Source organism: Monodelphis domestica, chromosome 3 (genome assembly GCF_027887165.1).
Source record: "Monodelphis domestica isolate mMonDom1 chromosome 3, mMonDom1.pri, whole genome shotgun sequence".
Taxonomy (NCBI): Eukaryota; Metazoa; Chordata; class Mammalia; order Didelphimorphia; family Didelphidae; genus Monodelphis; species Monodelphis domestica.
Genome location: NC_077229.1, coordinates 41,187,322 through 41,215,223, shown reverse-complemented (window position 1 = coordinate 41,215,223; position 27,902 = coordinate 41,187,322). Strand labels below are relative to the sequence as shown.

Sequence of the window (27,902 nt, the reverse complement as noted above, 5' to 3'; positions counted from 1 at the left end):
CCTGCACTGCTCTCACTGGGGAAAAGATGCCCAGGGTGGGGTAAAGGAATGGACTTGACTTTATTGGCTTGAGTACAGAAAGAGGGAAGGCCTGAAGATGACTGCCATGTTCTGTGTCTGCAGGCTCGGCACGATCAGAGAAGTTTGTGTCAGTGATTGGCAGAGAGCATGAGTGATCTGACATGCCCACAGCAGCCTGTGCACTCCTCTCACCATTTGGAGGCATGTGTGCACACCTACCCAAAGCCTGCTCCCAGGCAGGAAGAAGCCTCGTGTGATTAGGCCTCACCTGGGTCAATCCAGTAAAATCCACAGGGCTCTTGAGGCCATGGACAGAGAAGGGGCAGAGGAAAAAGGGCCAGGAGTGCTGGAGACAGGGAGAGCAGTTCCCACCTCTGAGGAGCCCCTGGGCAGGAGCAGTGGCTTATTTTTTGCCTTTGCCTTTGCCTTTGCCCTTGCCTTTCTTCTTCCGCTTTGACTTCAGTAATGACCTGACCAAATAGCCCTTCCAGAAGGCCTGGATGAGGGTGGCAGCCCGCACCATGAGGGTCATCTCCTGTTCCGCCTCTAGCTTCTTCTTGGAGCTGATGAGTCTCTCGTCCCTGATCTGGACAAACTCCTCGACCAAGACCTTGTGCTTTTCCCTCAGCTCTGCCAACTGGGCCTTCTCCTCTGTATAGATTTCGTCCAGCTCTTCATATTCAGCCTAAAGGGAACCAGGTAGTTTGGGGTCACTAAGGAAATCCTCTTCATATGGACACTGGAAGGACATGGCTGCATCCCTCCTAGAGCAGTTAATTCTGCAAGTGCCCAAGAGCATAAAGAAATAATAATACACTAACTTGGGAACTTAGGGACACGAATTGATAATGTCCCATCTCCTGTCATAACTGTACTTCTTGCATCCAAGGTGGCACTCCCCCCAAAGCTAATGGAACCTTGAGCTATGTGAGCACTACCTAAGGTAACCGCCTTGCCATCCTCTGCCCATATAACTGCCATGTATCAGGAGATGGCAAACTATAGTATTCCAGGGGGCAACAAACACGAGGTAGGACTTAAAGCCAGGAGATGGAGGAAGACTGAAGGAACTTGGGTTTTTGAAGCTAGAAGACAATAGGCTGAGATGGAGAGAAGGGTCTGAGGAGATTGTGATGACCTTTTTCTTCATATAGCTAAAGGTTTGTTATGTAGAGGAAATACTAGCTGTATAGGCCAAGATGGCAGAGTAATGACCAGGATTTACCTGAGCTCTCCCAAATTCCCCTCCAAACAACTTTTAAGATAACTCCTCAAAATGAATTTTGGAGTGGCAGAAATGGAGAAAAGGATGGAGGGCAGGAGAAAGAGGGAGAAGCAAAATAATTTTCATCCCAAGATAGCTTAGAAGGCCTAAAGAAAGATCTGTCTAACTAAGGTGAGCATAGTCCATCTCAGACAGCGCCCCAGCAAGCCAGTGCAGGCCCTGGGGGTGGCTGAATCATGGCAGCAACTTCTAGAGTTCTCAGCCCACAGGTGGTAAGGGAGCCACTTAACTAAGAAGGAGACTACAGGGGACACACTTTGCTGGCACTGCATTCAGGGCTTTTTTGCATATGGGAATCCCATCCCATCCCAGGGCAAGAAGAAGCACTAGCACACTAGGGCTCACAGCCAGAATATTATGCGAACTTTGATTTCTCCAGACTATTAAACATGACATTTTTTTTAAAAGGCAAGAGATTTGTTAGAGGCGATCGACAGTTTTTGCAATAGACCAAATGTTTGGGGAAAATTTGATAGACTGAGGCAGTAGCAGACAGAGCATCCTTCTGTCTACACCAACAGATTGATGGAAAAACGCTGAAGCTATTTTGGGTTACACTCAGGATAGCCAGGAAGCCATCTCCCATGTAAAGAACTACTGCCTGAATTTCGAATCCTTATCCCTCCAAGACCTGAGATACTCTGCCATATATTTGCATGAGACCCATACAGAGCAGCAGAAAGAGAAGGAGGAATTGAAGCAAAAACTAGAAGAATTCCTTAGGCAGAAAGAGATAGAGGAGGTCAAAAATCTTACTACCATTAGGACCTTCCCACACCAAAGAACACAATGCTAAGTTAGGGGGCAAAGAGATAACAGAAAATGCTTTTTATGCCAGAGAGTGGGACACATGGTCAGATTCTGTCTCATGAAGGTAAAATATGAGCAAGGTTACAGCAGAGACTCACAATATCAAAACAGGGCTATACAGAATAGAGGGTACAATAACTATGGAAGACAGCAGACATACCATGATACATACAAGCCCAAATGTTGTGACCATTGCAAACTCAAAGAAGAGACAACTCTCAATCTCAAGTCCATGCAGCACCTGAGTAGCCAAGTATTCAGAGGTCCTTACAAAAGGAAACCCCCGATACTCAGCATGAAGCCAGAAGAACACAGCTTTAATGCACAGAGGGTGCAAGGGAGGAAAACTGGGGAGGTCACAACAGGGAGGAAAATAAAACAAGTGGTGGTGGAAGAATTAAAGTCTGTAGAAAGAGAGAGAGAATAAGAATTCAAAACAGGGAAATACAGGAGATGGGGAAGGAATTACAAATTGGCATATCAGACATGAAGAACAAGATATTTCAGTCACTTAGAGACATAGAAGGAAACGATGGGAAAACTAAAGAGCAAGTCAAGAAATATCTAGAAAATTTCTTAATATGCAAATGTGGGTTGGGAATGGAGAGTACAAAGATTTGTAACAAATCCTCCAGTTAAAAACAGCATCACAAAATAACAGTAACAATGAAGGAGCATTACATTGACTCTCTAAACCCCAAAGACAAAGTAGCAAACAAAAAATTTGAGACAGTCTATGAAGAATTCAAAATGGCAAAACCCATCACACAAACAATCATAACCCCGCAGGCTAAAGGGCATGAGCATACCTTAACTCAAAGAACAACAGGAGAAGCTAGAGGACAGGGGAAGCAGATCAACCATAGACCCAACAGCAAAAGATTTCTATCCACAACACCTATGATCCCAAACCATCAAGACAAACCAATGAAAACAGATATGGGGAAGGGATGAGCACAGGTCAAAATCTATTCCACAATGACAAGCTATCCCTTGAACCAGAAACTTCAAAACACTCGAGGAAGATGGTTAAGGGAGAATAGAATAAAGAGTTAACAGATAAGCACTCTCTAAGCAGCTCTGAGCCTCAGAATTCTAACAAGCTAAATGCAGGGGGTCTCTCTGACTCAACATTCTGAGGCTGTCACACTATACTTGAGGCAAACTCCTAAGCTGAAAACCACAGGGGAGATAATCAAACCATCAAAATTCCACAAGAAGGGGTAGAGAATCGGAAACTAATAGAAGGGGAATCAGATTTACCAGCAGAAGACACAGAGAATCAATATTTAACAGAAGGGGAAAGAGCCTGGCTAATAGCAATCATGAGTCCAGAACAAAAAATCACTTGGGAAGATTTTCAAGGCATGAAAAACACAAAATCACTGAATGCCATGGTACCTGCCATTCAGAATGAGAAACAAGGCTTAGAAATCACTAGCTTAGGATAAAAACAAGTTGCAACTCTGTCAGAACTTGCATTACAGTGCTACAAACAAAATTATACAGTTGATAGAAAACAAACTGATGATGAGGAAATAAACACTGTGATGCTCCTATCTCATCTTCCTTTCTCTAACTTAGAGCTCCTCACCAGCCAAATTGCAGTACCTGTCGAGGATACAACATACCATGACTGGTGCAAGATCTTTGGGAAAAATACAAGAAGGGATGTTACATTGATCCAGTGTGGGACTAGACAAAAGACTTAAAACTCAATCTATGAAGAAGTCTAATCAAATCAAAGAAATGAAAGAGAGAACAACACTGGAAAGTGATCTAACTCATGTTCTACAAACCAACAGACCCGAAGAACCCTGCTGATACAGCCAGCATACTCTCAAAAGAGTTCTAGCTTCCTTCACAGTCTTTCTCCCCAGGACAAGTCACCAGGATTCCAAGAAATCCAAAGCAGATCAGAGAAGCCTAGAAGAGTCCATGTTAACAAGCCCTGGCTGCCAAGATTGAAACAGTTCCTTAGACCACCATTGAATAAACTGCTTTTTCAGACATTGAGTACAAGCGGGTGCAGGTGAAGAGACTATACCTATGACTCCTCAATCACCAAAGAAAACAATACCAAAGATGCAAGAGTCAAAGGATTTCACCTTATACAAGCATGAAGAGGGCAAAGTTTAAAACATGCTTGTGAGTCTGGAAACAACATAAACTGTTTGTATCAATAATCTGAAACCCAGGAGAAGCCAAAAAGAGACTATAGGCTTAAACTGGGAAAGAGAAACTAAGCTGGGGGAGAAACAATGTTGTCCGCAAAGGAAATCATCGCAGTTTAGTGCCATCTGAGAAATTCTAGGACACCCAAAGGGAAAAAACTGAGATACTTAGCTAGGGGGACAGAGAAAGGCCAGGTCCAGGCCAAAGATCAGAAAGAGAGAATATCTCAAATACTTAACATTTCTGATGCTGCAGCCTGATGTACCTAGAAGATTCCTTACTAAGCTGAGAGCTTTGAAACTCCAACCTAGCATCCCTGCAATTACCTCCAAGAAACCAGTCCAAGGAGCACTTGCACATCCATCCAGGGGAATACAGAGAGAAGCTGCATGACGTCAACATCATCCCTCATCCTCCACCCAAAACAGAATCTTCCCAGGGGGAGGAAAGGAGGGATAGCACCCCACCACCACCACCCAGAATACAGCTTGTAGCTTCTGGAACAAGCTCAGAGGGAAAGACAAAATGAATGCAACATCTAACCTCAGACTGCTAATTGAAGCAACCCAAGACCCCAGAGGAGGAGAAGCCCTATCCTTGGTGCTGAAAGAAAGCATTGCAGACTGCTTCCGGAAGGAAGGGGAAAAAGCCATCCTCAAGAACCATTGTTAAGGGGAAACATACATTGTCCAAGTTGCCAGAACAGAGAGAGATAAAGAAACCATGGTTCCATGCTTCTCATGTTAAACACCACTTTGCCTCAAGTAGTCCAGAAGAAATTGATACAGAAATTGCCCCAGATCACCCAAAGATGCTCAAACTCAAAGAGAAAGTGACCAAGAGGAGGACACACAAAATCGTCCCATAGAAAGTGATGCTGAAATTGAATAATGAATAGAGGAAATAATCCACAAGGAATAAGAGGTGTCTAACTCTCCATCTCCGCCCTCAATCATTCTAAATCACAATACAAGAAGGACATGACAGACATTCATACACACTAATACAAACAAGATGAACTTCATGAAAAGTCTTACACTCACACAATCTGAATCATTCTTACACACACTCACACAATGGCAACTACTCTTACACACATGCACGCTCCTGTATAAAGAAAAATCTACAGTCAAGGTGAGATGACAGTCAAGCCAAGGTTAGCTGCACAGAGGAAAAGAACAGGACCTGAGATATCCTCCAGAAAACACCACAGACTACAAATGAACATAAAGAACACAGGAAAGAACTGTATAGAAAAAAACTATAAGGAATGTCACGTGAGCTGAATTGCCATACACATTAATATCACATCAGGGAAATGCACACACATACACATGAACCCTGGAAAAGAAGAAAGGGAAATAGAATCAACAGGCAAGATGTGAAGAGGAGAAATCGGCAAGGGTGTGAGTATATGCATCCAATACACAATAACAAACTGACTTCTGTAAATAAGGTTCTTGCAGGACTCAAACAAGCAGAACTTAGGCATATATGTAATATGTATGTATCATATGTTATAACTGTACAGTAAACATACATGTACATAATGTGAATTCATTAACAGACTAACAGAGCATAGGAATGAACTAACATTTTTTTTAAACCCTCACCTTCCGTCTTGGAGTCAATACTGTGTATTGGCTCCAAGGCAGAAGAGTGGTAAGGGCTAGGCAATGGGGGTCAAGTGACTTGCCCAGGGTCACACAGCTGGAAAGTGTCTGAGGCCAAATTTGAACCTAGGACCTCCCATCTCTAGGGCTAGCTCTCAACACACTGAGCTACCCAGCTGCCCCCTGAACTAACACATTTAACCCTTAATAAATTAGGGACAGAAATAGTTAGGGTTGATAAAGGAAGTTCAAATAACTCAGTTAGATACAGGGAAAGGATAAACTAACCTTAATATATACACATAAATCTTATAAAGTTATACAATTCTAAAAGCTAAAACCTTTAAGTATTAGATATGTAAGGAGTTTGGAGAAATTTCATGTTAGTTAAAATTCTATAAGACATTGTTATTAGAGAGTTTACAAACATTGTTGCATACTGTTTAGAGATATTGTTAATCCCCAAACCAGAATTATTTCATTGTATCAAACCTTTGGCCCCACACACTTAACCCAAACCACTTTCCTGAAACCTCATTTTAGCTTAGGAATTAGCCAAGATAAATTAGGTTAAGAGTAAGGACATAGTTTAGGGTTAAGAGATTTTTTTATTTTGGAGGGGAATAGAAGGGATAGCAAATAGGTAGATAGAATAGTAGAGACAATAGACATAAGGTAAGTAATGCATTCAAGGCAACTCGAATTGTCAAGTTGACAAATTCAAGAATAACCAAAAGGGGGATTTGTAAGAGAGGAAAGCAGACTCATCATGCTGGAAGACCAACTCCAGCAGGGGAAGGGGAGAAAGGAGAGAGAATTCCGGAGAAGGATCAGAGGAACTGAGAAGACCCAAACAGTTGGACTCACTTATGTTTGGGAAGCCCACAAGGGAGGTTGATCTGAGTGAACCTCTGAGCCTGGAGCATCCTCCTGTGAAGCCTGACCCTGGTATCCAGTGGGAGACAAACAAGAGTGAATAGGACTTTGCCAGAAATCCATTCACCACAAGAAGATTTCCTCTCAATCCCTCTAGACAGCCTTGAACTTGATATCATAGCTAGGACAGCTAAGAATCAGGACTGCTCTCACAATTGACCCCAGGGGGTTAGGCAGGCAAAGCCTGACCCTGCAGGATTTGGGGAGAAGGGGTTCAATTTTTATACTTGGGGACTTCCTATTCCTATACTTTATCTTAGGAGTTTACATTAAAGGGCCAGAGAGCTTGGGAAATGAAATTCCAGAAGGCATTAGGTATCCCCAAGAACCACCTACCCAATGAAACTACATAAAATATTTCAGGGGGGTGGCTATTTAATAAAAGAGAGGACTTTCAAGCATTCTTGATGAAAAGGCCAAAGCTGATAAAAATTTTGATTTTCAAGTATAAGATCCAAGAGAAGCATAAAAAGGTAAACAGGAAAGAGAAATCATAAGGAATTCAATAAAGTTAAATGTTTATATTCTGACAGGGGAAGATGAAACTTGTAAACTCTTAAGAACTTTGTTATTGGGCAACTAGAAAAGAATATACATTAACAGAGGGAAGATGTGAGTTGACTGTGACGGGATGACACAAAAAAATTATGGGTAAGAAAAAGGGGTGCACTGAGAGAAGGGTGAAGGGAGAGATGGAATGGGGTAAATTACTTCATATATAAGAAGCACAAAAAAGAGAGGAAGATGGGTGGGTAGTAGGCAAGACTTGAACCTTACTCTCATTGGAAATGACTGAAAGTGAATAATATACACACTCAGTTGGGTATAGAAATCTATCATACCATACAGAGAAGAAGGCTAAAAAAAGAGGAGGGTACTGATAGAAGGGAGGGCAGATTGCGGGAAGTAGTGGTTAGAAGCAAAACACTTTTGAGAAAGGACAGGGTGAAAGGCAAGAGAGAGAGAGAGAGAGAGAGAGAGAGAGAGAGAGAGAGAGAGAGAGAGAGAGAGAATAAGGGGGGAAATAGAGGGAAATATACAGTAATTATTACTATGAATGTGAGTGGGATGAACTCACCCATAAAACAAAAGCAGATATCAGAGTAATTTAAAAACCAGACTCCTACAATATGTGGTTTATAAGAAACACATATGAAGTAGAGAGAGACGCACACACAGAGTAAAAACAAGGAGCTGGAGCAGTATCTATTATGCTTCATCTGAAGTAAAAAAAAAAAAAACCCAGGGGTAGCAATTGTGATCTGGGACAAAATAAAAGCAAAAATAGATCTGATTAAAAGAGACTAGCAAGGAAACCACCTCTTGCTGAAAGGTACATGGACAATGAAGGAATATCAATACTAAACATATATGAACCAAAAATGATATAACATCCAAATTCTTAAAGGAAATGTTAAATGAGTTATAGGAAAGAATAGATAGTAAAACTATACTAATGGAGAACCTTAACTTTCCCCTCTCAGAACTAGATACCCCCCCAAAAAAAGATAGAAACGTAGTTAAGGAGATAAATAGAAATTTAGAAAAGTTAGATATGATAGGCCTCTGGAGAAAAATGAGAATAAAAAGGAATATACCTTTTCTCAGCATTACATGGCACCTACACAAAAACTGATCGTGTATTAAGACATAAAAACTTAGAAAAGCAGAAATATTAAATGCATCCTATTCAGATCACAACATAATAAAAATCACACTCAATATAGGACCAGGGAAATATAGATTAAAAGTAAATTGGAAACTAGATGATCTAATTCTAAAAAATGAGTGGGTCAAAGAACAAATCATAGAAACTATCAATATTTTATTAGAGAGAATGACGACAATGAGACAACATACTAAAACTTATGGAATGAAGTCAAAGCAGTACTTTGGGGAAGATTTATAGCTCTAAACACTTAGATCAATAAAATAGAGAAAGAATAGATTAAAAATCTCTAATTAAACAGAAAACTGGAAATCTTAAAAATCAAAGTAGAGATTAATAAAATTGAAAGTAATCATACCAATAAACTAACAAATAAAATTAGGAGCTGATATTTTTTGGGGAAAAGCCAAAACAACAAAACAGATAAACCATTGGTTAATTTGATTTTTTTTAAATGAAAACTAAATTACCAGTATCAAAAATGAAAAGAGTGAATTAACCACCAATGAAGAAGAAATTGAAGCAATTATTAGGAGCTATTTTAACCAGCAAAGCACCAATAAATTTGATAATCTTAGCCAAGTGAATGAATATTTACAAAATTGTAAATTGTCCAGATTAACAGAAAATAGAATACTTTAACTCCATTTTAGAAAAGAAAATTGAATAAGCTATCAATGAGCTCCCTAAAAAAACAATCCTCAGAACCAGATAGATTCACATGTTAATTCTACCAATCATTTAAAAAAGCAATTAATTTCAATACTATACCAGCTATTTGGGAAAATAACCACCAAAGATGGAGTCCAACCAAATTTCTTTTATAATACAGATATGGTACTGATACCTAAACAAGGAAGAACAAAAGCAAAGAAAGAAAACTACAGAACAATTTCCCTAATGAATATTGATGCAAAATTTTTTATTAAAATGCTAGGAAGGAGATTACAGTAATATATGACAAAGATCATACATTACGACCAGGTGGAATTTCTATCAGAATAAAGGGCTGGTTCAATATTAGGAAACCATCTGCATAACTGATCATATTAATAACAAGACCATTAAAAACATATGATTATCTCAATAGATTCAGAAAAACATTTTTACAAAATACAGCAATCATTCCTATTAAGACTACTAGAGGGGGCAGCTGGGTAGCTCAGTGAATTAAGAACCAGGCCTAGAGACGGGAGGTCCTAGGTTCAAATCCGGCCTCAGCCACTTCCTAGCTGTGTGACCCTGGGCAAGTCACTTGACCCCCATTGCCTAGCCCTTACCACTCTTCTGCCTTGGAGCCAATACACAGTATTGACTCCAAGACGTAAGGTAAGGGTTTAAAAAAAAAAGAAGACTACTAGAAAGCACAGGAATAAAAGGTTTAAAATGATAAATAGTATTTAACCATCAGCAAGCATTATCTATAATGGGGATAAGGGAGAAGCCTTCCCAAAGAGATCAGGAGTGAAGCCAGGGCATCAAATATCATTATTATTCATTATTGTGCTAGAAAAGTTAGTTATGGCAATAAGAAAAAGAAACTCAAGGAATTAGAATAGGCTATGAGGAAACAAAACTTCTTTGCAAATGATAAGGTGGTAAACTGAGAATACTACAGAATCAACTAAAATATTTGGCGAAATATTAACTAATAATGTTGCAGGCTATAAATCCACTTAAATCAGCAGGGTTTTTACATAAAATTAAGAAATTCTAGCATCAAGAGAAATAAAGAGAAATTCTATTTCAAACAATTGTAGATAATAAAAATACTTAGGAGTCTACATGCCAAGACAAACCCAGGAATTATTTGAACACAATTACAAAACACTTCACACAAATAAAGTAAGATTTAAACAACTGGAAATTATTAATTGCTCATTGATAGACCAAACTAATGTTTTAAAAATGACAATTCTACCTAAATTAATTTATTCAATGCCATACCAATCAAGCTATCAAAAAATTATTTCACAGAGCTAGAAAAAATAATAACAAAATTCATCTGGAAGAAAAGTCAAGAATATCAAGGAATTAATCATTTAAAAAAAGGAAGAAAAGTGGCCTAGCAGTACCAGTTCTCAAACTTTATTACAAAATAGTAAGCATCAAAGCAATCTGGTACTGGCTAAGAAACAGAGTGATGGATTAGTAGAATAGAGAAGGTAGACAATACACAGTAGTAATGACTATAGGAATCTAGTATTTGTTAAACCCCAAAGTCCAAGCTTTTAGGACAAGAACTCACTATCTGACAAAATCTACTGGGAAAACTGGAAAGGAGTTTGACAAAAGCTAAATATAGACCAACATCTCATACTGTATACCAAGTTAATGGGTACATAAAATTAGGCACAAAGAGTGCTACCACAAACAAATCAGGGGATGTGGAATAGCTTATCTGTCAGATCTATGGATAAGAGAAGAACTTATGACCAAACAAGAAACAGAGAACATTACATAATGTAAAATGGATAATTTTGATTGCATTAATTTAAAAGATTTTGCACAGACTTCCGGGTAATCATGGCTGCAATCTAGACGCCACATGCTTCCTCTCCCCGGCACCTAACGAAATAGACTACATCAAAGGAGCATAAAAATCACCTCTGGAGGAACAGAAGGACTCCCCAGTACTCCCCAGTACACCACAGAGGCGAAGGTACTTGGGGTTTGAACATTTCCACACTATAATAAGGAGGAAAAGCTTGCACAGAAACGTGAACTGAGCCACCCTTCTCCATCCCCCACCTCCCTCACCAAACCAGAGTGAGCTACTGGAGCTCTCACTGGGACAGCGAGTGAGTGGGGAACGGCTCTGTCTGGGGGGGCGGGGCACTCCAGGGTCCTTGGGATCTGGGGACTATCAGGAAAAAACATCTCAGGGCAGTTTCATGGGAGAACCTGGTGCTGAGCACAGGGGGTCCGCGGAGCTGTGCTCAGGGAGGTTGCGCTGAACATCTCGGCGGAGCTAAACACCAGGGGCGGACCACGTGCTGATTATCTGGGTGGAGCTGAACACCTGGGCAGATTGGCTGTGATCAGGGACCCAGCACTCTAAGAAACCTCGGAGGCTGGGAAGAACTAGTCTGAGGCAACCTAAATTCACAGAAAACCCGCCCATATCACCCAGACCCCAGACCAAAAAGGAAAGGGGAATAAAACCACCAAAGGGATGGCTCACATGGCCCAAAATCAAGCCTCCAGGAAGAAAGGGAAAAAGGTGACTATTGGAAACTTTTATGGTGGAAGTACCCAAGGAAAAGAAGAGATTGAGGATGAAATCCAAAAACAATCAGAACATGCCTCCCAAAATGGAAACTACCAACAAGCTCTGGAAGATCTCAAATTGGAACTTATCCAAAAGATGGAAACCTGGAAAGAAAAATAGGAGAAAGAGATCAGCAGTCTGACAGATAAGACTGCTCAATTGGAAAAAGAGCTCGAAGCATCCAATAGAAGGGCAGACAAAGCTGAAAAGCAAAACCAGTCCCTAACGACCAGAATTAAGCAACTCGAAGAAAGTGAGATCATAAAACAGCAAGAACTTGGAAAACAGAGGAAGAAGAGACAACCTCCGAATTATCGGTCTCCCAGAAAAACCAGAGATAAACAATAAACTCGATATTATTCTACAGGAATAAAAGAAAATTGCCCACACGTTCTGGAGCAAGGGGGCAAAATAGAAACAGAAAGGGTTCATAGAACACCCTCTATACTAAATCCCCAAAAGACAACCCCTAGGAATGTAATTGCCAAATTCAAGAACTTCCAAGAAAAGGAAAAAATCCTACAAGAAGCCAAGAAGAGGAGCTTCAGATATAAGGGGGCTCCCATAAGGATCACACACAACTTAGCGGCTAACACAGTAAGAGACCACAAAGCATGGAACACGATATTTAGAAAGCCAAGAGAGCTGGTTCTCCAACCAAGAATCAACTACCCAGCAAAACTGACTATATACTTCCAGGGGAAAGTATGGGCATTCAACAAAATAGACGATTTCCAAGAATTTGCTAAGAAAAGACCAGAACTTAGTGGAAAATTTGATATCCAAGCACAGAAAGCAAGAGAAACATGAAAAGGTAAATATGAAAGAAAGGGAAAAGGAGATAAATCTTATCTTTTTCTTTAAGTCAAACTCTCTTCTATAAGGACTACATTTACATCAAATTATATATATTAATATGTGGGGAAAATGTATTGTGTAACTCTCAAAAATTGTTTGCATCATAAGAGTAGTTAGAAGAAACATGCATAGGGAAAGATTGGGGCATTAAGAAGATTTGGGGAAAGTGGGGGGAAAGAAAGGAAAAGGGAGGGGGGAACTGTCCATAACACTAAGATTTACTTCAAGAAATAGGGGGGGACTTAATAAAATAATCTTTCCCATATAAAGATACACATGGGAAGGGGAGGGGAAGAACTCTCATATGAGAAGGAGAGGAAGAGAGAGTGAAATGGAATTACTTAAACCTTACTCTCAGTGAAATCAACTCTGAGAGGGAAGAATATCTAGATCCAGTGGGATTCTGAATTCTATCTTATCCATCAGGGCAAGAAAGAAAGGAAAATTAAGGAGGGGGAGGGGGGAGGGAGTATAAAAAGGGAGGGAAGGAGAGGCTGGAGGGGAAGGGAGCATAAAAAGGGAGGGGCTAGAAAGGTAAGCATCTCAAGGGAGGGGACTAGGGGGACTGACCTAAAGTAAATCACTGATTCAAAAGGAGATAGCTAAAGAAGAAAGGTCAGAACTAGGGGAAGATATCAAAATGCCAGCAAATCCACAAATGACAATCATAACTTTGAACGTGAATGGGATGAACTCACCCATAAAACGTAGACAAATAGCAGATTGGATTAGAACCCAAAACCCTACCATTTGTTGTCTTCAAGAAACACATATGAGGCGGGTTGACACTCACAAGGTTAGAATTAAAGTTTGGAGTAAGACCTTTTGGGCCTCAACTGATAGAAAGAAGGCAGGAGTTGCAATCATGATATCTGACAAAGCCAAAGCAAAAATAGACCTGATCAAAAGGGATAGGGTTAAAAGGGAGTATAGACAATGAGGAAATATCACTAATCAACATGTATGCACCAAATGCTATAGCATCCAAATTTTTAATAGAGAAACTAGGAGAATTAAAGGAGAAAATAGACAGTAAAACCATATTAGTGGGAGACTTGAACCAACCGCTATCAAATTTAGATAAATCAAACCAAAAAATAAACTAGAAAGATGTAAAAGAGGTGAATGAAATCTTAGAAAAATTAGAGTTAATAGACATATGGAGAAAAATAAATAGGGACAAAAAGGAATACACCTTCTTTTCAGCACCACATGGCACATTCACAAAAATAGATCATACACTAGGTCACAGAAACATGGCACTCAAATGTAGAAAAGCAGAAATAATAAATGAAGCCTTTTCAGATCACAAGGCAATCAAAATATTGATCGGCAAGGGTACATGGAGACCCAAATCAAAAATTAATTGGAAATTAAATAACATGATACTCCAAAATCGTTTAGTTAGAGAAGAAATCATAGAAACAATTAATAATTTTGTTGAAGAAAATGACAACGGTGAGACATCCTTTCAAACCTTATGGGATGCAGCCAAGGCAGTACTTAGAGGAAAATTCATATCCCTGAGTGCATATATTACCAAATTAGGGAGGACAGAGATCAAGGAATTGGAAATGCAAATCAAAAAACTTAAGAACGAACAAATTAAAAACCCCCAGAAGAAAACCAAACTAGAGATCCTAAAAATTAAGGGAGAAATTAATAAAATCAAAAGTGACAGAACTATTGAGCTAATAAACAAGACTAGAAGCTGGTACTTTGAAAAAACAGACAAAATAGACAAAGTACTGGTCAATCTAATTAAAAAAAGGAAAGAAGAAAGGCAAATTAACAGCATCAAGGATGAAAAGGGGATCTCACTTCCAATGAAGAGGAAATTAAGGCAATCATTAAAAATGACTTTGCCAAACTATATGGCAATAAATACACCAACCTAGGTGATATGGATGAATATTTACAAAAATATAAATTGCCTAGACTAACAGAAGAAGAAATAGATTTCTTAAATAATCCCATATCAGAAAAAGAAATCCAACAGGCCATCAAAGAACTTCCTAAGAAAAAATCCCCAGGGCCTGACGGATTCACCAGTGAATTCTATCAAACATTCAAAGAACAGCTAACTCCAATACTATACAAACTATTTGACATAATAAGCAAAGAGGGAGTTCTACCAAACTCCTTTTATGACACAAACATGGTACTAATTCCAAAGCCAGGCAGGCCAAAAACAGAGAAAGAAAACTATAGACCAATCTCCCTAATGAATATAGATGCAAAAATCTTAAATAGGATACTAGCAAAAAGACTCCAGCAAGTGATCAGAAGGGTCATCCACCATGATCAAGTAGGATTTATACCAGGGATGCAGGGCTGGTTCAATATTAGGAAAACTATCCACATAATTGACCACATCAACAAGCAAACCAACAAGAACCACATGATTATCTCAATAGATGCAGAAAAAGCCTTTGAAAAAATACAATACCCATTCCTACTAAAAACACTAGAAAGCATAGGAATAGAAGGGTCATTCCTAAAAATAATAAACAGTATATATCTAAAACCATCAACTAATATCATCTGCAATGGGGATAAACTAAATCCATTCCCATTAAGATCAGGAGTGAAACAAGGATGCCCATTATCACCTCTATTATTTGACATTGTATTAGAAACACTAGCAGTAGCAATTAGAGAAGAAAAAGAAATTGAAGGCATTAAAATAGGCAAGGAGGAGACCAAATGATCGCTCTTTGCAGGTGACATGATGGTCTACTTAAAGAATCCTAGAGATTCAACCAAAAAGCTAATCGAAATAATCAACAACTTTAGCAAAGTTGCAGGATACAAAATAAACCCACATAAGTCATCAGCATTTCTATATAATTCCAACACAGCTCAGCAGCAAGAACTAGAAAGAGAAATCCCATTCAAAATTACCTTAGACAAAATAAAATACTTAGGAATCTATCTCCCGAGACAAACACAGGATCTATATGAACACAACTACAAAACACTTTCCACACAACTAAAACTAGACTTGAACAATTGGAAGAACATTAACTGCTCATGGGTAGGACGAGCCAATATAATAAAAATGACCATCCTACCCAAACTCATCTATCTATTTAGTGCCATACCCATGGGACTTCCAAAAATTTTTTTTACTGATTTAGAAAAAAACATAACAAAGTTCATTTGGAAGAACAAAAGATCAAGGATATTCAGGGAAATAATGAAAAAAAAAATACAAAGGAAGGGGGTCTTACAGTCCCAGATCTCAGACTATATTATAAACCAGCGGTCATCAAAACAATTTGGTACTGGCTAAGAGACAGAAAGGAAGATCAGTGGCATAGACTGGGGGCAAGCGACCTCAGCAAGACAGCATATGACAAACCCAAAGATTACATCTTTTGGGACAAAAATCCATTATTTCATAAAAACTGCTGGGAAAAATGGAGGACAGTGTGGGAAAGATTAGGTTTAGATCAACACCTCACACCCTACACCAAAATAAATTCAAAATGGGTGAATGACTTGAACATAAAGAAGGAAACTATAAGAAAATTAGGCAAACACAGAATAGCATACATGTCAGACCTTTGGGAAGAGAAAGACTTCAAAACCAAGCAAGAATTAGAAAGAGTTACAAAATGCAAAATAAATAATCTGGAATACAGCAAATTAAAAAGGTTTTGTACAAACAAAACCAATGTAACCAAAATCAGAAGGGTAGCAACAAATTGGGAAACAATCTTCACAAAAACCTCTGACAAAGGTTTAATTACTCAAATTTACAAAGAACTAAATCAATTGTACAAAAAATCAAGCCATGCTCCAATTGATAAATGGGCAAGGGACATGAACAGGCAGTTCTCAGCCAAAGAAACCAAAACTATTAATAAGCACATGAAAAAATGCTCTACATCTCTTATAACCAGAGAGGTGCAAATCAAAACAACTCTGAGGTATCACCTCACACCTAGCAGATTGGCTAACATGACAGCTATGGAAAGTAATGAATGTTGGAGGGGATGTGGCAAAGTGGGGACACTAATTCATTGCTGGTGGAGTTGTGAATTGATCCAGCCATTCTGGAGGGCAATTTGGAACTATGCCCAAAGGGTGATAAAAGACTATCTGCCCTTTGATCCAGCCATAGCACTGCTGGGTTTGTATCCCAAAGAGATAATAAGGGAAAAGACTTGTACAAGAATATTCATAGCTGCACTCTTTGAGGTGGCCAAAAATTGGAAAATGAGGGGATGCCCATCAATTGGGGAATGGCTGAACAAATTGTGGTATATGTTGGTGATGGAATACTATTGTGTTAAAAGGAATAATAAAGTAGAGGAATTCCATGGAGACTGGAACAACCTCCAGGAAGTGATGCAGAGTGAGAGGAGCAGAACCAGGAGAACATTGTACACAGAGACTGATACATTGTGGTACGATCGAAGGTGATGGACTTCTCCATTAGTGGCAATGCAATGTCCCTGAACAATCTGCAGGGATCTAAAAAATACTATCCACAAGCAGAGGATAAACTGTGGGAGTAAAAACACCGATGAAAAGCAACTGCTTGACTACAGGGGCTGAGTGGAAATGACTGAGGAGACTCTAAATGAACACTCTAATGCAAATACCAACAACAGGGAAATGGGTTCGAGTCAAGAACACATGTGATAACCAGTGGAATCATGCGTCGGCTATGGGAAAGGGAAAGGGGGGGGGGGGTGGGGCGGGGAGGAAAAGAAAATGATCTTTGTTTCCAGTGAATAATGTTTGGAAATGACCAAATAAAATAATGTTTAAAATAAAAAAAAAAGATTTTTGCACAAGCAAAACCAATGTAGCCAAGATTAAAAGGAAATCAGAAAGCTGGGATGGGGGGCACAAATTTTATTGAAAGTTTTTCTGATAAGGGTCTCATTCTCAAGTATATAGCAAACTGAGTCAAATTTATAAGAATATAAATCATTTTCCAATTGATAAATGGTCAAAGGATATAAACAGGCAGTTTTCAGATAATGAGATCAAAGTCATCTATAATGACATAAAATATTCTAAACCACTATTAATTAGATAAATGGAAATTAAAACAATTCTGAGATAACATCTCAGACCTATCAGATTAGCTAATATGACAAAAAAAAGGGGGGGGGAAATGACATGTTGGAGAGGATGTGGGAAAATTGAGACACTAATAATAATGTTAAAGTTGTGAACTAATCTAACTATTTTAGAAGGCAATTTGGAATTTCACACAAAGTTTGAAACTGTACATACCTTTTGGTCTAATAATACCACTAAGTCTGTATTATAAGGAGATTTCAAAAAAGGAAAAGCTCCTTATAAACAAAAATATTGATAAACAAAAATATTGATAGCAGCTTTTTGGTTTTTTTTTTTTGGTGGTGACAAAGAACTGAAAATTGAAAGGATGCTGCCCATCAATGGCTGGGCAAGTTGAAATATATGTTTGTAATATTATTGTGCTATACGAAATAATGAACAGGAGAATTTCAGAAAAACCTGGAAAGACTCATGAACTGATGCAAAGTGAAGTGAGCAGAACCAGGAGAACAGTGTACACAGTAACAGCAATAACATATGATGATCTACTGTGAATGACTGGGCTATTCTCAGCAATCCAATGATCTAAGACAATTCCAAAGGACTTCTGAAGGATGCAAAATGCCATTTGTCTCCAAAGAGAACTGGTAGAGTTGATTACAGATTGAAGCATATTATTTTTTACTTCATTTTTTCATGATTTGTTAAGGGTGGAGGATGTCTATTTTCTTTTACAATTGAATATGGAAATATGTTTTGCATGACAGTACATGTATATAACCTATATCAAATTTTTGCTGTTTGGTGGAGGAGATAAGGAAAGGAGGGAGAAAATTTGGAACTCAAAATTAAAAAAATATATATTAAGGGAGCAGCTAATTGGCTCAGTGGATTGAGATACATACCCAGAGACAGGGGGGTGGGGGGTCAGATACTTCCTAGCAGTATGACCCTGGTTAAATCACTTAATCCCCATTATCTAACCCTTATAGCTCTTCTACCTTAGAACCTATATGCAGAATTGATTCTAAGACAGAAGGTAAGGGTTTAGGGGAAAAAAAGTTAGTTATTTTTACATATAATTGGGAAAAATAAAATATTCTTTTAAAATAGGATAAGTTAAGAAAATAAAAAAGAAAATAGAATAAGGAACATAATCTGGAACCTTTGGAATAATTACATGGAAAGAAAAGGAAAGGGAGCCTTACCTGCTTTTCTCCCATCTCACCATCATATTTTTGGATCCAGTTCTCTATTTCTGTCTCTAGTTTATATTTCTTCTAGAAAAATAAAACATAAAAAGTAGAAATTATTTAACCATGGTGGTAGAGTAATCAACAGAACATTGAAGATCTGGCTCTTCATTCATTGACCCAAGATCCCTGGTTGCATTCAATGGGCATCTGCTAAGAACACAGAGTCAGGAGACCTCTCTTGATTTGCCCTCTTAGGTAAGACTTAGAAAGCTATCTCCTAGTGCCTCTGTTTCCCTCTTCTAAGCAATGATCTCCCCCATCCTTCACAGATGTGCTGTGAAGATAAACACATCCCCTTTCTTGAGTTTTGAAGTCCGCAAGAGAGGCTATAGAAGGTGCCATTTTTAAATGGGCTGAGACCAAAGTCTCCTGGTTCTGATTTCTGTTAAAGTCTGAAAGCCTGCTCTGCTAACAGCAGGTAAGGCATGTAGCTACAGAAATGGCTGCTCTCGAGGAGGGGAGCTTAATTCTTATCAGTATTGGAGTGGCAGGAAAAATGAATGGCCTTTGCGTCCACAGGAGGGAGAAAGGCTCTTGGGTTTTACAGTCTGCTGGCCAGAATGGACCAACAGGGTGTTTCAATGCCCTGCCATTGAGGTCCTGCGTCTTATCTGAGCAGCTTGGATTGTCCTGTTCTTTCCTCCCTTGTCCTTGGAACAAACAGAGTTCTGGATCTCTTTTCTACCCACACTAAGTTCTTCACAGATAATATGGGGCATCTCCAACTACCTGCCCCCTCGTGATTGTTCTTTTTTTAAACCCCCACCTTCTCTCTTAGAATCAATACTGGATATTTGTTCCAAGGCAGAAGAGCAGCAAGGGCTAAGCAATGGGGGTTGAGTGACTTCCCCAGGCTCATTCCACTAGGAAGTGTCTGAATGAGTCCAGATATGAACCCAGGACCTCCTGAGCCCATGCCTGGTGCTCTGCTCCTGGAGCCTCCTCTTTGTGCCTCTCCCATACCTTTCTGAGCCCCTGTTCACTCTCTCGGTTTTCCATGGTGAGGTTGTGGTACTGGGTCTTGAGCATGAGGATATCTTGCTGGATCTTCGTGATGCGGATCTGAGACGCCCTCAGCTCGGCCTTCTGCTGCTTCTTGGCCTCTTGCTTAGTGCGTATGAGGTGACTTTCAGAGAACTTGAGCACCTGGTGCAAGTGGCTTTTAAGTTCCCGGATCACAAAATTCTCCTTCTCTAGCTGGAGCAGAGAAAGAAGAGTCCATGAGCCTTGGAGAAGCTGGAAATAAGCCTCTCCCCAGGAAGGCTGGGAAGACTCTCTGGTGAAAGCCTTGGGCCAAGAGGAAATTCTACTATGGGTTTCGTGGGCAGCTAGGTGACTAGGTGAGCTAGGGTTGAGAATCAAGCCTAGAAATGGGAGGTCCTGAGTTCAAATTTCATTTAAAAAAATCCATTTCCTGTATCTAACCTCATTGCCATCAACAGTCATCACTCCTTTCATTTCTCTACACTGCTCAAGCAGGCGTGCCTCCTAAGCTATCCCCACAGGCTCTTGGGTTCCCCCCCAGGCCTACCTGGGTATCCCTGGATTTGATGGTGCCAGCCAGCTGTGTCTCGAGATCACGGATCATCTCGGCATTCTTTTTGTCCCTGAGAATGATCTCATTCATGAATTCGACCTTCTCCTTCTCCTCCATGGGGCTGGTGAGGAGCTTCTCGAACACAAAGTTTCTGAAATCAAACAGGCTTTGTAGAAAAATTTCAGCCTCCTCACTTCTCCCCACAATTTGAGTCCGAAAGACGTCCCCGGCTGGGATGTTGATCAGGAAGATCCTCAGGGTGTTTCGGGCAGAGTTCTTCACCTCTTCTTTGAGGAGCTCGACCCTTTGTTTGTGCTCTTGCAGTTGGAACTGAAGCTCATCTTCTCCCATCTCTTCAACCTCTTCCTCTTCTTCTCTGATCAGGTTCACCTCCTCCAGGAGGCCATTGCACAGGTCCTCATGCTCTCGGACGGCTCTTATGGTGTCCTCATCCCACAGGCCCTCCAGACTTTCCTGGCTGTATGCAGCTGCCGACAGCAGCGTGATCAGCTCGACCTTGTGAATGGTTTCATCCAGGACAGCAATGATCCTCTTGGTCTCGATGGTGGTGAGTTTGGTCCGAGCTGGGTCCAGTTGGCTGGTGTTTCCACATGAGAGCAAGGCCTTTCTTGCACCCAGGCCCATGGACATCCTGGGCCTGTTACCAGAGGCTATCTCAGAGCCCTGGTAAAGTGGAGCCACAAGCACGTCCATCGCCATGGTGGATGCTGCTGATTTGTCCTAGAGCTACTCTTGGAGTGCACAAAAGTCTCAGCCTTTACTCGAAAGCTTTGTGGGTTCTGCAGATTCTTCACTCTGACACTGGGAACTCTGAAAAAGGAAGGAAGGCAGGAAGAATAAGCAGAGACTTCCTAAAGGGTTGATCAGTCTGAAAACCGCATAAATAGTTGCTGAGACTGGCATTCCCCAACAATGTGCAAATTTTACTCTTGAGTCCTGAATGGAAAGCATCAATTGTCCCTACCAGAGCCTCCAGAAGGCTGGGGTGTTATTCCTGCACAATTTTGGGTACAACTTATGAGCTGGAATGGAAGGGCTTGACCACTTTCCACTGATTTTTTTTTAAACCCTTATCTTGTGTCTTAGAATCAATACTGTGTATTGGAAGGGGCAGAAGAGGGGTAAGGGGGTTGAACCATTTGAACTCAGGACCTCCCTTCTCTAGGCTTGGATCTCAATCTACTGAGCCACCTAGCTGCCCCTCCACTGATTTTTAATCAAAAGATTTTATATGAATGACTTTGAAATAATTTTAATTTAATTTTTTAAAATTTTAATTAAATGTTTAAATTTTTAATTAATAAACATAAAAATAATTTATTATTTTAATATTTTCAAAACCTATGGTAGAGTCAACTAAGTATCACTGTGGATAAAGCTCCAGGTCTAGAGTTGGGAAGGCCTGGGTTCAAATCTGATCTGAGATTCTTCCTTAGCTATATGACCTGGGAAAGTCACTCAACCATAATTGCCTAATCCTTACCACTCTTCTGTCTTAGAATTGATACTAAGACAGAAGGTAAGGGGTTAAAAAAAAGCTATGGTGCCCATCAGAAATCAATGGCTTATGATTAATTGAAAGGCACTTGAATTTTTACCTATACATAAATATATACATATACACAAGATACATATACATACATGTAGAGACATATGAACTTTCCCTTGTACATATAGGTCTATGTGACCCTAGGCAAGTTGTTTAACCCTGTTTGCCTCTGAAAAAATGAAATTGCATTTATTGCTTTGATATCATTAACCATCCTTTCTTCCTGTATTTCTTCCTTCTTTCAATCACCAAATATTTATTGAACCACTACTCTATGGCACCATAGGAGGATACAAAAGAAAAAACCCAACAAATCAGGCCTTCTTGCTCCAGTGCCTAAGACTAGAGGTGGGAAGCTGATGAAAAGCCAGGTGAGCAGCACACACAAAGGTACTGCAGGAAGGACCTGGGAGGGAGCGATTAGGGAAGGCTTCACCGAGAACATGGAACCTTGGCCCATGAGCAGGATTTTGTCCAATGTCAAGGCAAGGGAGGGGATTCATGGCTCGAGGCTGGAAGGGACCTCAGAGGCCAACCCAAAGCCTTCATTTTGCAGACAAGGATGCTGTGAGGCCCAGGAAAATGAGGTGGCTTGTCTAAGGTCACAACAGGCATGAAATGACAGAGGCATGATTTGACTCCAGGGAACCCCCTTGCCACCTACTTACAAAAATGTTCTCTCTATTCCCAAGGGAATGTCAGGGCATGGAAAATGGCAGAGCACAGGACCCTTAGAAGCCAAAATGTCAGATCTGGGAGGGTATAAGAACTGGGAATGTCAGAGCTGGGAGGGCACTTAGAATAAGGAATGCCAAAACCAGGAGTGTATTTAGAAATTGTCTAATCCAACTCTGTTTTCCTGATGAAGAAAATGAGCCAGAGAGACAGTAAGATTTCATAGGAATTCATGGTAAGGGCAGGACTCTTGGCTTCTAGCACTCAATGTGCTAAATTCCAGATCTTTCCTAGCCATTTCCTACAAACTCGAAGTCTTTTCACCCTAGTGGAACCCAGAACTTGGCAGTATTATGCTATAGTTTTGTTTCAGTTGATACAGACATCTCAATTCATCAAACCCCAACAAATGTAGACTGTCCTTACTATGAGGCCTATTTTCAACCTGGCACGTAATTTGTTTCTTTAAGTAAAGGTAAAATGTCAGGCGGCCTCTGGAGAACAATGAGGAGACTCATGAGACCAAAGCAAAGGATTAGAGTGGGAGACAAATGAAGTGTTATATAGTTATCTTTACCATCTTAACTCCACACAGAATTGTAATTTCACAGCTAACTCCCCTCCACTGGGCATTATCAAGTCAGACTCTCCCCTTGGAAGCTCACTCCACCCCTGAGCTACTTCTCATGAGGCCTTACCTTCTCACTGGCTGCTTCCTCCCAGAACCTCCAATTTAAGGAGGAGGCCCAAGTTCAAGATATAGTCATCCTTCTCTGGGCCATATTGCTGGCTGACTCGACTCCAATTCTCTCTTCTCTACCGGGTCTCCAGGCCATGGACCTCCTATACCAGTTGCCCCAATCTCCAGTTCCCTTTTATTCATTGTCTTCCTCTGTTAGAATATAAGCTCCTTGGGGACAGGACAATTTGTCTTTCTCCTTCTATTTGGGTTGTTATTGTTCAATCATGTATGACTCTTCTTGACCCCATTTAGGGTTTTCTTAGCAAAGATACTGGAGTGGAGGGTCATTTCCTTCTCCAGATCATTTTACATATAAGGAAACTGAGGCCATCAGGGTGAAGTGACTTACCCAGGGTCCCACAGCTAGAAAATGTCATATTTGAACTGGGAAAGATGAATCTTGACTCCAGGTCCAGCACTCTATTCACTACACCATGTAGCTGCTTCTATTTGTAGTCCCAGATTTTAGTACAGAGCCAGATATATAGTAGAGCCTAATAAATGCCTGCTAACTGCACTAATCTGGGATAATCCTGGCTGATGGGGAAGGCTCTCCATCTCCAGAGAAAGAACTGTTGGAGTCATCTTTCACATCAGTGTCTCTATGGTTTTATTTGGGGGTTTTTGATTATCTATGGCTATGCTCTTACAACAATGAGCAATATAGAAGTGGGTTTTGCGTGACAATAAAAATAAAATTAAAAAATAAAATCAATGCTTGCCGATTAACTGGTTTCCTCTATAGACTATACAAAGCCTAATTTTTTGGCAATTATGACCAGGGTGGGGAAGTATTTAAAGGAGAAAAGGAGATATGCTGACTCTGGAGTCCAGGGACCTGGTTTCAAATCACACCTCTGATGCTTACAGAGTGAGTGACCTGGAGCTAATCATTTCATCTGGCTGGACCTCTGTTTCTTCACTCGGAAGATGAGGGGGTTGGACTGGACAACCTCTAGGGTCTCTTTCAGCTCTAGGTCCAGATCCTGACCTCTTGTTCTGAATACAGAAAAGGATGGGGAAAAGAAGGATGCTACTGTATCAAAGTTGCCCTATACATGCTGGAAGTTAGAGTGAACGAATGAGAAAGAACAAAAGCTTTATGGGCCTGTGTTAAAGTCTTTATAATTATTTTTATTTTGGATTTACCTTGCATTCTCATTTTCTTTTCCTAGGCTCACATTTTGAATGCCTGCCAAAAGAAGGTAAAATGTATGTTAAAAAAAATCCCTCCCCCCAATATATATATAGATCCCAGAGGCATCTAGGCACCTCAGTAGATACAGTGCCAGGCCTGGAGTCAGGAAGATCTAGGTTCAAATCTGACCTCAGACACTTCCTAGCTGTGTGACCCTGGGCAAAGTCATTTTATTCCAACTCTTTGGCTCCTACTGCTCTTCTGCATTTGAACCAATACTTGGGTTGATTCTAAGACAGAAGGGAAGGGTTAAAAAAGAAAAAGGAATAATATGGATAATCCTTAGATAATCCTTAGAACAGAGAATGTCAGAGCTGGAAGGACAAGATAAAATGTCCAAGACAAGAGAGTTCCAGAACAAAGATGTTGTCAAGGATGGAAGGGCCCTTTAGGTCATAAAATATCAGAACTGATAGTATCCATTCTAAGACAGAAGGTAAGGGTTTTAAAAAAGGCTTTGATAAATGATATAGTGCTCAGAGAAGGGCATCATGTCATATAAGGACTGTTTGAAGGAGCTGGGAATTAACCTATATAAGAAATCACTGAGGAGTGGGGGAATGAGATGTTAGTAGTCTTTAGTTTATTTGAAGAAGAGTTGTTATGTGGAGGAATTATTAGATTTCTTTCCGCTTAAATTGGGACACTAATGCATTGTTGATAGAGTTGTGAACTAATCCAACTATAGTGGAGGAGGGCAATTTGAAACTATATCCAAAGGGTTATAAAACTATGCATACTTATAATACCATTACTGGATCTGTATCCCCAAAATATTAAAAAAGAGAAAGGATCTACTTGTAAAAAAGATATTTACAGCAGCTCTTTTTGTTGTATATTGAAGGGATATCCATCAACTGGGGATGGCTGAACAAATTGTGGTATATGATGGTGATGGAATACTTTTGTGCTATAAGCAGGATGACTTCAGAAAAATCTGAAAAGAACTGCATGAACTGATACAGAGTGAAATAAGCAGAACATTTGTACACAGTAACAGCAATATTGTGGAATAATCAATTGTGATAGACTTTACTACTCTTAGCAATTCAATGATCCAGGAGAATTCCAAGGACTTTTGACAAAAAAATGCCATCTACCTCCAGAAAAAGAATTGTTGGAGTTAGATGAAGAGCAAAGCATACTATTTTTCATATTTGCTTATTTGTGGTTTTATTACCAAGATTAACACACACATACAAAACCCTGGAAAGATTTATATAAAGGGATGTCAAGTGAAGTGAGCAGAACCAGGAGACTGTTGTACACAGTTAAAACAATAATATATGATGATCAACTTTGAATGACTTTATTATCAGAAAAACAAAAAATTCAAGGGACCTTTGGTGAAAAGGGTTATTCACTCCTATAGAAGGAACTGATGAAGTCTTAATGCAGATTCAAGCATGACATTTTCCACTTTATTTCCTCTGTGAATTTTTCTCTATTGTAAAGAAATATGTGTCTTCTTTCATAACTTTACGCAAATGGAAAAATGTATTTTGTGACCTGTACCATATTACCTGCTGTCTTGGGGAAGGGGGAGGGATGGGAAAGAGAGAGAACATGGATCAGAAAAATGTCAATGATTATGGAAAATTGTACCAACATGTAATCTGGGGGATACAAGAGGTAGTGGGTTCTCCCTCATTAGAGGTCGTTAAGCAAAAGCTGGATGATACCTTGTTAGGTATGAGTAGACAGGGATTTTGTTCAAGTACAGTTTGGATTAGATGACCCCTTTGATCCCCTATAGTCTTATGACTTCATGATTAAGACCTAGAACTTGTTTCAAGTTCACAACTAGAATGACCTTTGAGATCATCTAGTCTGATACCAACATTGGAGAGAAAATGAAATTGGTAGTCTAGAGAAATTCAAACATCTTGCACAAGGTCACACATCATTAATGGCAGGGTCAGGGTTTGAAGACATACAAACTAGGTCTCTTTATACTCTTATCTTATTTTTCTCTTCTTTCCTCTCATCAGGCTCTTCATTCTTTCTTTCCTTCTATTAAAAAAAAAAACAACTCCCTCTGTCCTAGAATCAATACTAAGTATTAGTTCTAAGGCAGAAGAGAGGTAAGAAGTAGGCAATGGGGGTTAAGTAATTTGCCCAGGTTAACAAAGCTTGTAAGTACCTGAGGATTTTAATTCTGGTCTTCCTGACTCCAAGCCCAGAACTCTATCCACTGAGCCATTTAGCTGCCTCAAGCTTGGCAAATGTTTTAATAAATATTTATTGATGGGGAGCAGCTAGATGACACAGTGTATTGAGAACTAAGCCTGGAGATGGGTTCAAGTCTGGCCTCAAACACTTCTTAGTTGTGTGACCCTGAGCAAGTCCCTTAATCCCCATTGCTTACCCTTTACCAATCTTCTGCCTTGGACCAATGCACAGTATTGATTCCAAGAAGAATGTAAAGGTTTTTTTTTTTTTAAATAAATTTAAAAATATATATTTATTGAAGGATAGATTGATTTTAGGGAATGACCCAGTAGGTGGAGTTGGAGTCTGCATCATTTCAGATCCTTCACATCAAAAATAAATTCAGTGGATGATTACAGCAAATTCTTGGAGCTGAGAGCCAGAAGACTCCTAGATAAGTCCCTGATTTGCCCTTTATCTGGCCCTGTGAATCCGGATCTCTTTGTGCCTCTGTTTCCCTATTTGCGTACTGAAAGGATTGACTCTGAGACCCCTTTCTAGCTCATATCCGTGATTCTAAGTTCACTTCCTGGCTTTGCCTGCTGGGGTCTCATTTTCTCGTTTGTAACATCAGGGGGTTAGATTAGATGTCCTCTGGGGTCCCTTCCAACTGGGAAAGCGATAAGAAAGGCTCTTTAACCTAATCCTCCAGGAGAACAAGAGGCAGAGGGGTGGACGCTCTTGACCATTAGTCGAACAAAAGTTCTTCCCTGTACACTTTCTCTTCCAAAGAGCAGAATTTCTCTGTTGCTCTGTCACCCAGTTCGCTCCACTACCAACCCCAATCATCTACACTTACCGGCCCTCGCAGCTTTGGGGCTTCCCTCTCCTTCAACCACTCCTTCCTAGGTCTCCAGCGTGACGGCGTTGCTAGGCTACGGATAAACATTAAACCAGACCGACCACATCCGGAGGCGTGACTCTATGGTTCAGATTGACTTGACCAGTTACCACTCATTATCCGGCATTTTCCCATTAAGGGTTGAGCCAATCGAGAGAGCCAGGAGAACGACAGTTCCGAGACTATCCTAC

General features: G+C 40.0%; 1 protein-coding gene across 2 annotated transcripts; it reads right to left on the bottom strand.

Annotated features, from left to right (window-relative positions):
• Positions 1–41: 41 nt before the first annotated feature.
• IQCD (IQ motif containing D) lies at positions 42–27,902 on the bottom strand. Of its 2 annotated transcripts, XM_007490003.3 has the most exons (6): positions 27,670–27,902; positions 24,611–24,653; positions 20,469–21,305; positions 19,901–20,134; positions 18,890–18,961; positions 42–706 (listed from the first exon to the last, which is right to left on the bottom strand). In XM_007490003.3, the coding sequence occupies exons 3-6, from the start codon at positions 21,192–21,194 to the stop codon at positions 425–427; spliced, it is 1,314 nt and encodes a 437-aa protein (XP_007490065.1). In that variant the 5' UTR covers positions 21,195–21,305; positions 24,611–24,653; positions 27,670–27,902; the 3' UTR covers positions 42–424. The 2 variants fall into 2 exon arrangements, with proteins under 2 accessions (XP_007490065.1, XP_001378579.1); XM_001378542.4 differs by lacking the exon at positions 24,611–24,653.